Here is a 13431-nt window from a genome sequence, read left to right as displayed (position 1 = left end):
GGCGTATAAGCAAGTGACAGTTTCTCTTTGTTTACTTTCTCTTCTATTGATTACCAAGCGGTTTCCACGTTTATCACTAAACTCTTTGCATGAAATTATACTCGAAACTTTCGACTTTCAAGAAGAATAGTGATATCAAAGAAAATCTTTTTAATCACATCACAATAATCGAAAGAGAGAGTGATTAAAGAGAAACTGTCACTTGCTTATACGCCCTTTTGAAAAATTACCCGAGACATGTAAAAAAAGTTTTCTTAAACACTTAGGGAAATCGTGTGATAAGTGTTGAAATTGTTGTAGTTGGAATATTTCTGTAACAGACAGGAGGATTTTGTTATCGTTCCGGATCGTAGTGGAACGTTTTGGAAGATCGCGGCGGATAGTTGAGTAGGTGACAGTAGTGTGTCCAACGTATAGCGAATTTGAAATTAACACAGGATTGTGAAAAATTTTGTTTGAGTCTGTATATTCGTTATTTGTGGTAGAATATTTTGCAGATGTAGGTCTCCCTGAAGACGTCCGGCCTCTTACTAAGGCGAGGGCACGAACTGATTCAAAGAATCAAGAAGGTCGTTAACACCGATTCACCAAAATTTTGACCGATTCTTCAATCATCGAGAGCAGTAAAAAGTTTACTAAAGCTGCCGAAACTAAGTCTAAAATAGTTTCAAGGACTAAAAAGTAACGAGGGGAGTTTTTTATGTACCTACAGAATACAAAACCCTACCCTACAATCTACCTACACATTTTTTTCACTAATAAACGTTTTCCATTGATGCATTTGATGTGTTTCAGATATTTTACTAAACTTGAAGTCATAAATAGCATTTTTTAAATTTATGTAATTATTCATACTTGAATGTTTACGCGACAAAACTGAACAAACTTCTAAGCAGCTTCGGGAATATATTGTTCAGCTTTTGTTCTAAACATCTAAATTGACAAAAAGTGTAACGTGTTTTTTTTTTCAAATACACGTTTTTTAGATCAACAAAAGATTAATTGAAACTGCCGAGTTTTTCTGATATTGTATACTAGTTTTATCATTTATTAGTTTTTATATATATCTGTAACACTAAGTAAATATTATGAATTACACAGTTGTTCTATGTATATGCGCATGATTTTGCGCAATCTAACCGACAGAAACTGTCCGTTAGTGTTTTAGAAAATGTTTCACCCTTTTGCAATTCTGTAATCTATGGTGTGAGTATAAGTATATTGATACCATGGTGTATATAGATAAACCTTTCAGCAGTCATGTTGTTCTTACACGTCTTCAAACTTAATAGAAGGCAGATAGACATTTGAAAATAGTACCACTTAACAAGCCTATTGATTGAAGTATACTTGGCTATAGAAATCTTGACTACAGTAAATAGATTCTTGAATACATTCCAAAACTAATCGCTGTTAAAACGTTTGCACTTTCATCACGATGATACGTAAATGGTTATATTGAGAACATCGAATAACAATTGGGATAGTTGCTTTGCGAGTTAACAAACAGCAATATGTAGATTAAGGTACACTGGACGTTTCCTTACAAATTATATTAGTTCTCCTTGCTGGGATAGAAGTGCTTGATCTGTATTTTTTTTCTGTTTTGTAAACATTTTATTTTCCAGCCATCGGTTTTGATGCCTTCCAGTCCGAGAGCGTAATCCATTGTGCAGTCGCGGACCGATTCCGGAAGAGTTCATCGAAAAAGGCTCTATCTTCTGGTCTCGCGTCGGGTCCGCTGCCGATAATTGCCTTGCCGAGAACTTCGTTCTTCCCTAGAAGGTTATCGTGAAGGACCTGTAGTTCGATTGAGCAATTTTTCAGTGCATCCCGGGCAATGTCGAACGAGAGGGCCTCGTTGTACACCGGAGATATCGTGTTCCGCGATACAGTTGTCTTTCGCTTTTTGAGTCTTTTTCCGTCAATATTATACAGTGACACCTTTACGTACGGATCCGATGAGTTCCGCGTTTCGTCGATGATCCGAAGATTCCTTGCTTTGATTACTACAACGGTAAGTTTCTCGGCTGACGGTAGATATGAAAGTGAAATCATCAGATCGCCCAGATCTTGTTTCGTGTCCTGTGAATTAGAAAAGGTTAAATCTTCAGAGAATAATTCACAAGTGAAGGTGTGAAGGTCGGGTCCTACCGTATCGGTACATGGTCCTAGTGGGCGCCAGATGTCCATCCGGTCGGTAAAATCAACGTGCGCCAGCGCGAGCTGCGAACCGCCGATGATCACGTGGCGCGAGTAGGCGTCAAAATCGAACAGTAGTACCTCAAGTGTCCGTCGACCGATGGTGGCGGGACGTACTTCGAACACAAAATCCTCGTCGAACACTGGAAAATTTTTGGTAATAAAAAAACATTACTAGAGATACCAGTACAATGCGACCTGCAAATTTATTTTCTGTGCTGAAATATGCATACGGAGTAATTGCAAAGAAAAACTCAAGATAGAGTGATCTGCGATTTCTCATGCATCTCGGTTCGGTTTTTTTCAAAAATCTGTCAAAACTCTAAAATTTATCGGGATTTGTCTGGGTCTATTATAAACAAGAAAATTTTTGACGAACTTCATTTTCAGTGAGCAAAAAAAAACAGGTCTCCCCACCTATCGTATAGAGGCCAAAACCATAAAGATCTAACGAGATATGAAAAAATCTAAGAATATTGGTAAATCTGGGCAAATTTGGAAAATCTGGCAAAAGATCGGGCTAGTTTAAGTGTCTGGCGAAGCGACAAAAATCTGGCATTTGCCATACAAATATGGCAACCTGGCAACACTGGATGACACATGACGCTTGTTTAATAGTGAAAAAACTTTTACACAACACGAGGGGTGTACCGATAGTAAATAGTTCGAGCAGTTCAATATAGCTGGAACTAGTGCAAGTTTTTACAAGAGTTTACTCATAGTGCCATGTCTCTTAGTCTTTGCTATTATTGAGCCAACTGGTTCAAGATTACTGACCGAACATATTCCAATGGATCGTATGGGACATTGTAATCTTGAGTTTATCTTTGGTAATTTTTTTTGCAGATTATTCAGCCAACTGTCAACGAATAGCGGCCCATACACGCGACAAAATTATTGTCAATTCAAAGTATTGTCAATATCGTCAATCCAACTGGCTTGGTAACTTTTTCGAAAAAATCAAGTGTTTGGGACTTGCAATTTAACATTGAAACATTGAGAGAGGAGTTCATTGCACATACTTAACAGCTTTCTCTCTGGAGAGAAAGTATTAGATTTTTTATCGTGACGTCACAAATGAACAAGAATTCATCCTTGACAGTTCAGCGGTACTGTTTACAAACAATCTTAAACAAAAATCGAAGAACACATCTTAAACAATCTTCTTTACACTTTGCAGCTAGTCACTTTTCTATAATAAATCTCAAAAACAAGCCGTATTCAATCGTGAACAAATGTTTTAAAACTTTATTTAGGCGATCCGGACCGTAAATGGTCTGATCCAATTTGTCAATAAACAAACAAAAAAAATCTCTGTTTACAAACGGTACTGCTGAACTGTCAAAATGTGTTCATCCGATTGAGGTTAGCTGTGGCGGTAAAAAACCTAATTGTCGGATTGATGAGCAGTTTTGAATGTTTGACAATGTTTTCGTCAATCCGATGAAGTTTTCACTACACGCACAAAAGTATTGTCAATACTTCTTGTATTGTTTTGTACGAACGTGAAATAACCTTACAAAAATAAACAAAATGAACTGATAGCTGTCAAAAGCTATCAGTGGTTTGTTTACATTTTAAATAATACGTATTCATATTAGAATGCACCCATAAACAAACTACTGATAGCTGTCAAACGGTGTTCATCCAGCTTATTTTGTGGAGTTGTGGAGTTCGTGCAAAACCTAATACGTGTTAATAGATATGTAAACAAACCATTGATAGCTGTCAAAAGATGAACTTGATTCATTGGCAATTCATTCGTGTCGATCTCGTGCATCATTAGATTTTTTATCGTGAAGTCACAAATGAACAAGAATTCATCCTTGACAGTTCAGCGGTACTGTTTACAAGCAAGCTTAAATAAAAATCGAAGAGCACATCTTGATCAATCATCTTTACACTTTGCCACTAGTACACCTTTATTTAACAAATTTCAAAAAAAAACCATATCCAATCGTGAACAAATGGTTTAAAACTATATTTAGGCGGTATGAACCGTAAATGATATCATCCGATTTGTCAACAAACATACAAAAGAATCTCTGTTTACAAACAGTACCGCTGAACTGTCAAAATGTGTGAGGTTAGCAGTAACGATGAAAAACCTAATTAGATTTTGCTCGATGACGACACAAATTAACTGCCGATGAATCAAGTTCATCTTTGACAGCTGCCGTATGTTTGTTTTGTTTTGCGATTGCAAATTAAAAATTGAAACATGACGAAAAAGTGCCTGTTAAAAACGTGTTTTACAGTGAAAAGAACTAGAAAGATTACCCTGTATGCGTTTCCAGCATCAAGGAGCGATATTTGTATAAATCTGTTTAGTGTGAAACGATTTGCAATTTTCAAATTCAAATGATGAACCTCTGATGAACTTTTAAACTGTAAACAAATACACCGCGACTGTCAAAAAAAAGTTCATTCTGTTCATTTTTGTGAGGTTAGGTTATGTTCATGCAAAACCTATTAGGTTTTGCACGATGACGACACAAATGAACTGCCGATGAATCAAGTTCATCTTTGACAGTTGCCGTGTACTTGTTTTGTTTTGCGACTGCAAGTTAAAAATTGAAAAAATGACGAAAAAGTGCCTGTTAAAATCGTATTTCACAGTTTCCAGCATCAAGGAGCGATATATGTATGAATCTGTTGAGTGTGAGGCGAATGCAAATTTTTACATTCGAACGATGAACTTCTGATGAACTTTTAAACTGTAAACAAGTACACGTCGACTGTCAAAATAAGTTCATTCTGTTAATTTTTGTGAGGTTATGTCATGTTCGTGCAAAACCTAATTGTAATTTTCATTGTCTGCTAGAAAAGATTGCGATGCGATAAGATAGCGACAAAATGCTGCTAAGATAGCGAAACGGTCATTCGCATCGATTTAGCCCCTTCGAGACCACATGCCAGAAACAATATTTTTTAAATTGACCGTTATAATGACAAATTTCTATTAGTAGAACAATTATTAAGTAAACTTTAATTATAATGAATTCATTTTGATAATGCGTATGTGATCTGCCATCGGCTACAACTTGAATGGATTTTTTAAAGCGTTTGATATTTATTTGATATAATGGTTATTTTGTGCATTGTATGTTTCCGTTTCATTCATATTTTATATTAATCGACGCCTCGATCTTCAAAACCTCGTGCTTTATTCGAAACATTGTCCGTTTTAACTATACAAATAAACTATTACAATAAATAGTAAATCGTCAACTCTAAAAAGTTGGTCGTCTTTGACAGATATACATTTGTTGATGCTTTCAATGAACAATGGAAAACACATGATTTCAATGAACAATGAAAAAACACACACAGGAATTTCACCAGTTGAAACTGCATTTAACCTCAGGCCACCAGCCGATTAATGTTTCTTTTGGCTTTAATGCTAGTTTATTTCAATACAACAGACAGTGAAGGGGTTAAAGCCGCTGTCCAATATTCTGGCAGGGATGCCAGGTTAAATTTTGTGCGTCTGCGCACTAGAAATGCTCTTACGCGAACTCAATATTTAAAGTATGACGAGAAAAACCAAACAAAAACCCTACAGTATTAGCAAAAGTAATTAAATTGAGTTTGTTAGCAGACTTTGCAATTAGGCAGACTTTTTTGCAGATTGTCGAAGTTTTTATAAACAATCGTTCAATTTAATCACTTTTGCTAGTACTGTAGGGTTTTTGTTTGGTTTTTCGCGTAATACTTGTGCCATCAAATCGGCGTCATCTCAAGTGCGGTGACGCCCAGAGATGCCAGATCTGCAGATTTGTCTGTAAATTTGCAGATTTCGTGTGTAGTGCTGCAGACATTTTTTGTTGTGCAGACTTTTGAAAATCGAGAGTTTTGCCGACTTTGGGAAAAATTTACAGACTTTTGAAATTTTTGCGACCTTTTTTATTTGCTCGCCAAGTCAGTTTTGCGTATCATACTTTATAGAGAAACTGCTGCCAGCAAGACATACTTGCTGACTGAAGATTACTTTTAGGATTTAAAGACTTTTTCCACCAAGTCTGCAGATATTCCAAATTTTTACCTGGCATCTCTGGTGACAATCTAAAAAATATTATGTTATTCAAGCACAGTAAGCAAAATTTACTGGGGCCATAAGTTCTTTTTGCAGCACAGTGCGTTTTTATTCTCGGAATATTGTTATCGAATTAAGGAAGGCAAGAATACGTCGTTTCTCATTGCCGTTTCTAGATCCGGTTTTTGAAACCAAACCTTTCCCATAGATCCGGTATTTGAAATCATCAATCATAGATGTTTTCAATAGAAATTTGGTTGTTTCAATTATGCTAAGTGAGAAACTGAACATAAGGATATCAAAATGGTTCAATTTTGACTCCAAACCGGTCAAAAGGAAACGTTTTCAGATCACTTTTTTGCGCTTTCAAATGACAGAAGAATGACTTTGTATATAAATATTAACGAAGAATAATTTCTTTATTTTGAGTGCAAGGAATTCTAATTTTGAGTTGAACTCACTCAAACTTTGAACAAAATATTTTTTTCATATTTCGAGTTAAAAATACTCAAATTTTGACAGCTTTGTCCCTTAACTCAAAAATGAGCAGATAAGTTGTGAACGGCCTCCTGTCACGACGCCATCGGAATTTCAAAATAAGCTGATTGCAACGTAAATAAGCAATTAGTAATGCAATTGTTTTACGGTTTACCTTGTTTATTGCACGAATATAAAAGAATTTTGAATCGATTCTCTAACAATAACTTGTCGGTTTACTTAAAATACAGCAGATAGTGTTTTGGGATAGCAAGTGGAAGTAATTTTCGCAATTTGAGAGTCGCGATGAGTATCAAAACCTCGCAGTGTTTGGGGCTCAAAACGCGCGGGGTTCAACGTGTACGGTGTATAATTAAATGGCTGGTGCTAACATACCGGTGTCAGATGCCTGTTTGTAACTTAAGTTTAGACGTGCATTTATTATGAATTTGAGTGGTGTGTCACTTAATTTTGAGTTATGTTCAATGAGGGTATGGGTATCCACGATGTAAAATACCCTGGTGATCACGTTTTTCTATGTGTTAGTGCGGTTGTCATTTTATTTTGGAATAACAGAGAGACGTGAAGAAGAAAAAACATAAACAAATGACGTTCCGGGAGTTGCTTTTATGAAAATATTTAGAGTTGGTTCTGTTTGCGAAAATATTGACAGTGAAATTCGGTGTTTTGTTCCGGAATGTTTCAATCGTTTTCATCACCTGCATTTGAAATGCTACTCACAGCACAATCACTCCATTATTCATGATAACTGTAATAGATACCACAGTTCGATCCGCCAAATCCTTCCTCCAACGAAATGAACAGAATCGGATGTGTGTAAAATTTTCTATATTTCGACGTTACCTTGCAAGCCCTTGAAGAAAAATGTCCAGCTTTTCAAATAGTGCCAAAGATTCGCCAGGCTGCGCGACAACTGGAGTAACTTAGAAGTGAAATCCCGATCTGAACTGGTCGTTTGTTTATGTTTACGTACTTGAATCCCGGCGCGCCATACTTAATTTCGTGAGAAAATTACCAACACAACCAAAACTGTCTTATCACGCCACCAGTGTATTTTACGTCGTGATGGGTATCAACTAACTTGACCTACCAACTATATTAATTCGTACTTTCAAATTCGGACGATTTTGCACGATTTTGGCATCGACGTTTTGACATTTAAACACAAGCATCCGAGAAAAATTCCGAAGTTTTGAATGGGGCCGTATGACCTTTCATTTGAACCTAAGTTTGTGAAAATCAGTCAAGTCATCTCCGTTTAAATCTCATTTCTCAACTCGACGAACTGAGTCGAATCGAATTCAAACTAAAAGTGGAAAGCATTAATTTCATAGGAGATGAGGTGAAAGAAACCACTTTGATTTTTTCGATTTCGAGAAACTAATTTCCGGTTCTATATGGGGATGCAATCCTGCTATCAGCTCATCTTACCTGGATTCAGTGTTTTCTTGTGTACCCTAGTTTGCCACATATTGTTCCGATCAGGAAGCAGTCTTATCTTTGCGTATGGGTCTGCCGTTCCGCTGAAATCACGCGGTTGCAGATCCTGAGCCTGGAAGGAATTTAAAAAAAAATTCTACGTCAGCAAAACGTTTATTGCACACCACGTCCACGGTTCCCAGTTACCTCAATCAGTTTGACGTTCAAAATCCCTGCGGTGGGATCATAGCTGAGCGTCATATGAATAGCGCCTCGTGAGTTGTCGCCTAGGTCCAGTTTGGCAGGAGAACTCTTAAGATCGGTCGAATCTACCACATCTTCTACCGGCACACAACCGGTCTGTCCGTTTTTGGCCTTCACCGTGGATGTGGTTGGTTTTGCCGGGTTCGTAGCACTGAGAACCACGTGCTTGTTAGTGCCTGCGATGGGCATCGATCCCACCACTATGACTGATTTACAACTACTAGACGAATCCGCACTGTCCTCTGGGACTTCCTCTGCAGATGAAAACGCAATTTAAATCGGTGAATTTAGCTCAAAAGAAAAATAAGCCTAAACAAACCGTCGGACGAATCCATAAGCTGGCCAATACCACTGTTTGCTTTGTACAACCCCTCGGAGGCCCAGAAGGGCGGATTGTCCGCTTTTGCTAATGGACTACTGTTATTTCGATTCAGATATCGTGATGTTCCTGCCACAGCATCGATATTATATGCGATAGGACAGCTGACCCGACCCGTTTGTCTGAAACGTCAAAAAGATTATTTGGTAAATTATGCCGGAATAGCAGATTATTGCTAGTTGATTTAACACATTCCCTCGCAGTAAATGGTATGTAATGGCTTCTCTAGCTACTGTTAGATGCTTTCAAATCAATTCAAGCCCAAAAACGTGTCGACCGCCATTATCGGATTTAGCCTACCTTTGCCGGCCCGCTTGGCGCTCTTTTTCCGTCTCGAGCAGATTTTTCTCGAACCAATTCAGTCGATAGCGCTTGGAACAGGTGATGTAGATGAGCAGTCCCAGCAGGGATACGATCAGAAACGATGTGGCGGCATAAACAATCACTTGCACCGAGTTGACCGGCTCCTCTCCTTGAGGACCAAACGAATTGTCCAACGATGCTTTCATGTTTATTTATTACTGTTTGATGTGCTTCTTTTGCAGACCACACTTGTCAGTTGGTTGGACAAGTTGTTGTGTTGTGATATTTGATTCTTTTTTATATTTATATCCTTTTTTAAACACTGGTTTGTTTTTTGCTCTTTTGAATGGTATTACTTTTGATCAAAAATTGAGAGAATAAGTTTGTACTACATTTTTTCCATCGCTTTCATGGGCATGATTACCTCTAATGGCTGCATATCTGGGAAAGAGATAAAAAAGGAAGATGGAAGCGGATCACTAATTTGTCACTACACATTCACAATGTATTTCACATTTTGAATGTGTATAGTGACGTGATATAGTGGAGTTCAATGGTGATAAAATATATCTAGTGAAAAAGCGAAAAAAAGTGACGCAACATGGACTAAGTTTTTAGAGTTTGGGCTTTACGAAATATGGTTCACTGACTGTTGTTAATAGTTCCATCATCTTATCTGAACATCATACAAAAGGCATTGAACATAATTTTAAACACTAACCGATGACTAGATTTTGACTTGTGGCTGCCTCTGGATAGAGTTGTCAAGTGATAGCATATACACCCAAACCTCCGTTTACGAACGCTTTTTTTACGTTACCTTTTTTAACGTAACTCTTTTTACGAACCAATTCCCAAATGACGTAAACTTTTTTTACGAACCGACTTCGTAAAAAGAGGTTTTTGCATCCAATGAAAACCATTTCCGGCTCCATGGAAATTACTACAATATGGGTATTTTCGGAACGGGATTGATGAGTAGATGACGGAAAACGATGTTTGAAGTGGTTCGGAAATCCAAGATGGCGACTTCCGGTTTATCTATATTGCTTAAAAACCCTTACAATATGGGTATTTTCGGAACGGGATTGATGAGTAGATGACGGAAAACGATGTTTGAAGTGTTTCGGGAATCCAAGATGGCATCTTCCGGTTGAAAGGATGTTTAAGTAAGGATGTTTAAGGAATATCGATAAACCGGAAGTCGCCATCTTGGATTTTGAACCGTTCTCAAACATCATTTTCTTGCACCCGCTTATCACATCCGTTCCGAAAATGGCCATGTGATTGGGGTTTTCCACATTCATTACACAAAACATTTTTTACAAAGTATATTCCAAATAACGTAAACTTTTTTTACGAACCAAATCTCAAATAACGTAAACTTTATTTACGAACTACCTCCATTTACGAACCCCCGTTTAGTTCGTAAATGGAGGTTTCTGTGTAAATGCATGAAATTTTTGTTAAAAAATGTATGACTCTAGAATCTAGTAAAAGTAGGTCTCTTCAAACGGTTTCTGTGACTAGTAGTTCATGATAATTAAGTGAATATTTGAACAAACAATTTTCTATAAGACGCTTGATGACGACAAGAGAAAAAAAGAAGGTTTTATATTCTTACACTCAAGTCTTTCCTTATCCGGGGATCGCATAAAAATCGAATAATTTCGAAAATCGATCAAAAAACCTGTTTTAATCCACCTAGTGGTGTAATGATGTCTTTCTCATATTACTCATAACATCGAAAATATTACTGTGAAAATCGCAAAAACAACTGTTCATTGAATGGAAATAGGAAAGTTTGTTTGGACTTAATCTAACAAACTCTACAAATCCTGTTTAGCCTGTAGTTCCGGAACCGGAAGTAGTATCCACAACCAATTTAGGAATTCCGAATGAAACTGTAAGACTTTTCCTTTGAACGTATAAGTCTGTGAAAATCGATTTGACCATCTTGAAGAAAAGTAAGTGAGATCCGTTTTGCGGTTTTCAATCACCATTTACAATTCTTCCGAAACCGGATGATTCATATGACCGGAATAGCCGATGTTGGTTTTTCGGTCGTACTGATCACAAAATAGCTATAATTTTTATCAACCGCAGCACCGTCTTTTACCAATATTACACACTAGTAGCAGACATCCGTAACCGTTTCGATTTCGTCCTAGCGTGTACGAAATAGAACAAAGCACGCATCGTTTATTTTGTGTTTTCTTCTTCCACCGTACCACCACGTACCGGTGTGATACATATTGTCATTCTATATGGCGATCTGAAAACTTTGACACTCAGTCATCGCCCTGTAACTGTAAAGATAATATGAGCTTTAATTCAAATCAAGGTATGTGAAAATCGGTTCAAGCATCACAGAGAAATCGAAGTGAGTTTTATTTTTAAAAATTTTTGCACCACTTTCGGTGCTTCCAGAACAGGCAAAGGGGGACCAGTAGTGCCGAATTAAGTTTTTATGCCCACAAATTGGTAATTTCCCACTTATCATGCTTTAGTTTCGGAACTTTTCGCATATGGAGGAAAGGGTACAAATTGATGCAGTATACACCGATCTAAAAGCGGCTTTTGATCGTATAGACCACCGAATTCTATTATGTAAACTGATGCGACTTGGTGCATTACACAAGTTCGTTGAATGGTTGAGTTCCTATTTGTGTGGTAGAGTCCTACGCGTACAATTGGGAATCTTAGTTTCATCCCTGTTTACGAATACATCAGGAGTTCCGCAGGGCAGTAATATGGGTCCCCTTTTGTTTGCACTGTTTTTCAACGATGCCGCTTTGCTGCTTGGTTATGGATGCAAGCTGATCTACGCTGACGATTTGAAGCTGTACTTAGTAGTTCGTAATTATGAGGACTGCGTCCATCTTCAAGAACTGCTAGATGAATTTGTCGCATGGTGTCGACGAAACCATCTTGTGATCAGCATTGCCAAATGTCAAGTAATTACATTTCACCGAATACTTCGTCCATTAATCTTCGACTACAAAATTGATGGACAAACACTTACAAGAGTTGACCGTGTTAATGACCTTGGTGTTGTATTGGATGCAAAACTCACATTTAATCAACATCGTTCTGCTTTAATATCTAAGGCAACGAAACAACTCGGATTCGTAGCTAAAATCAGCAGAGATTTTAAGGATCCACATTGTTTGAAGGCGTTATACTGTTCCTTAGTGCGACCGTTGCTGGAAAATGCCAGTTTGGTATGGAGTCCATATCAACTCGTTTGGAACTTGCGGATTGAGCGTGTTCAGAAAAGATTTATTCGGCTTGCGCTAAGAGACCTTCCCTGGCGAAATCCCTTGGATCTGCCACCGTACCCTGATCGATGTCGACTGTTAGGTCTTGACACTCTGGAACGACGAAGAAAGATTCAACAAGCTGCGTTTGTGGCGAAGATTATCAACGGCGAAATCGACTCTCCAAAAATCCTGTCTCTCATCGACTTCCGGGTTTCACAACGAACTCTACGATCAACAGGTTTGCTACAACGAAGATTCCGTCGGACATCGTTTGGAGCCAACGAACCTATTGCAGCGTGTGTTCGAACTTTCTCCCTAGTTGAAAATTTATTCGATTTTGGTGAATCATCGCATAAGTTTGTTTAGAAAGTGTCGCAATCCTCGATTTTATAACTTAACTTTATATTCATTAAGACTTTTATTGTTAGATGGAACAAGCAAACAAATAAACAAATAAAATAAACTGGAAGTCCGATTCGGATAAAATGTACTAAAAGTTTTTAGGAAACTATAAAACCTTTTATTTGAATCTTAGTTTGTGAAAATTGGTTAAGCCGTTTCAGAGAAAATTGAGTGAATAGTTTTTCTCTAATTTTTACCTACTACCATGCAACTCCGGAATCGGAAGTCGGATCGGGATGAAATTCAATAGCAGGCTATGGGATATTTCATTTGAATCTTAGTTTGTGGAAATCGCTTCAGCTATCTCCGAGAAAAGTGAGTGCATATTTTGTTTACATATCTGCACACACACAGACATTTGCTCAGTCGAGCTGGGTTGAAAGGTATATAACATTCGGCATTCTGGGCTTCGATTAACAAGTCGATTTGATTGCATAGCTTTTCTATATGAGAAAGGCAAACACAATCACAAGGCATATTAAGCAGCTGATTAAAAAAATATTAGACAATATAGCTCGAATATCATACGTAGAAGTAACAGGAGCGCAGGTTATCGCTACGCCAATTCAAACGCTGCTTCTGATGTGTGTTTGAGACATACACAATGCTACGCTCCTGTTACTTATATAAATCAAATTCATGCGTAATAACTTTTTTATTGTGTT

At 37.6% G+C, this 13431-nt stretch overlaps 1 protein-coding gene across 4 annotated transcripts in view; it reads right to left on the bottom strand.

The window, feature by feature from the left end:
* Nucleotides 1-1016: 1016 nt before the first annotated feature.
* Nucleotides 1017-13431, bottom strand: part of LOC131429788 (synaptotagmin-A) — a 135655-nt gene continuing 123240 nt past the window's right edge. For 3 of the 4 annotated variants that reach the window (XM_058594153.1, XM_058594155.1, XM_058594154.1), the window contains 6 exons: nucleotides 9099-9542; nucleotides 8739-8920; nucleotides 8363-8673; nucleotides 8168-8288; nucleotides 2155-2345; nucleotides 1017-2085 (listed from right to left, as the gene is read on the bottom strand). In XM_058594153.1, coding sequence (XP_058450136.1) covers nucleotides 1618-2085; nucleotides 2155-2345; nucleotides 8168-8288; nucleotides 8363-8673; nucleotides 8739-8920; nucleotides 9099-9307 — 1482 coding nt within the window. In that variant the 5' untranslated portion in view covers nucleotides 9308-9542 and the 3' untranslated portion in view covers nucleotides 1017-1617. The remainder of the gene's footprint in view (nucleotides 2086-2154; nucleotides 2346-8167; nucleotides 8289-8362; nucleotides 8674-8738; nucleotides 8921-9098; nucleotides 9543-13431) is intronic. The other variant, XM_058594156.1, reaches the window with a different exon arrangement.

Source organism: Malaya genurostris, chromosome 2, assembly GCF_030247185.1.
Source record: "Malaya genurostris strain Urasoe2022 chromosome 2, Malgen_1.1, whole genome shotgun sequence".
Taxonomy (NCBI): domain Eukaryota; kingdom Metazoa; phylum Arthropoda; class Insecta; order Diptera; family Culicidae; genus Malaya; species Malaya genurostris.
The sequence above is the reverse complement of the archived record's forward strand: the minus strand, read 5'-3'. Positions and strand labels throughout refer to the sequence as shown.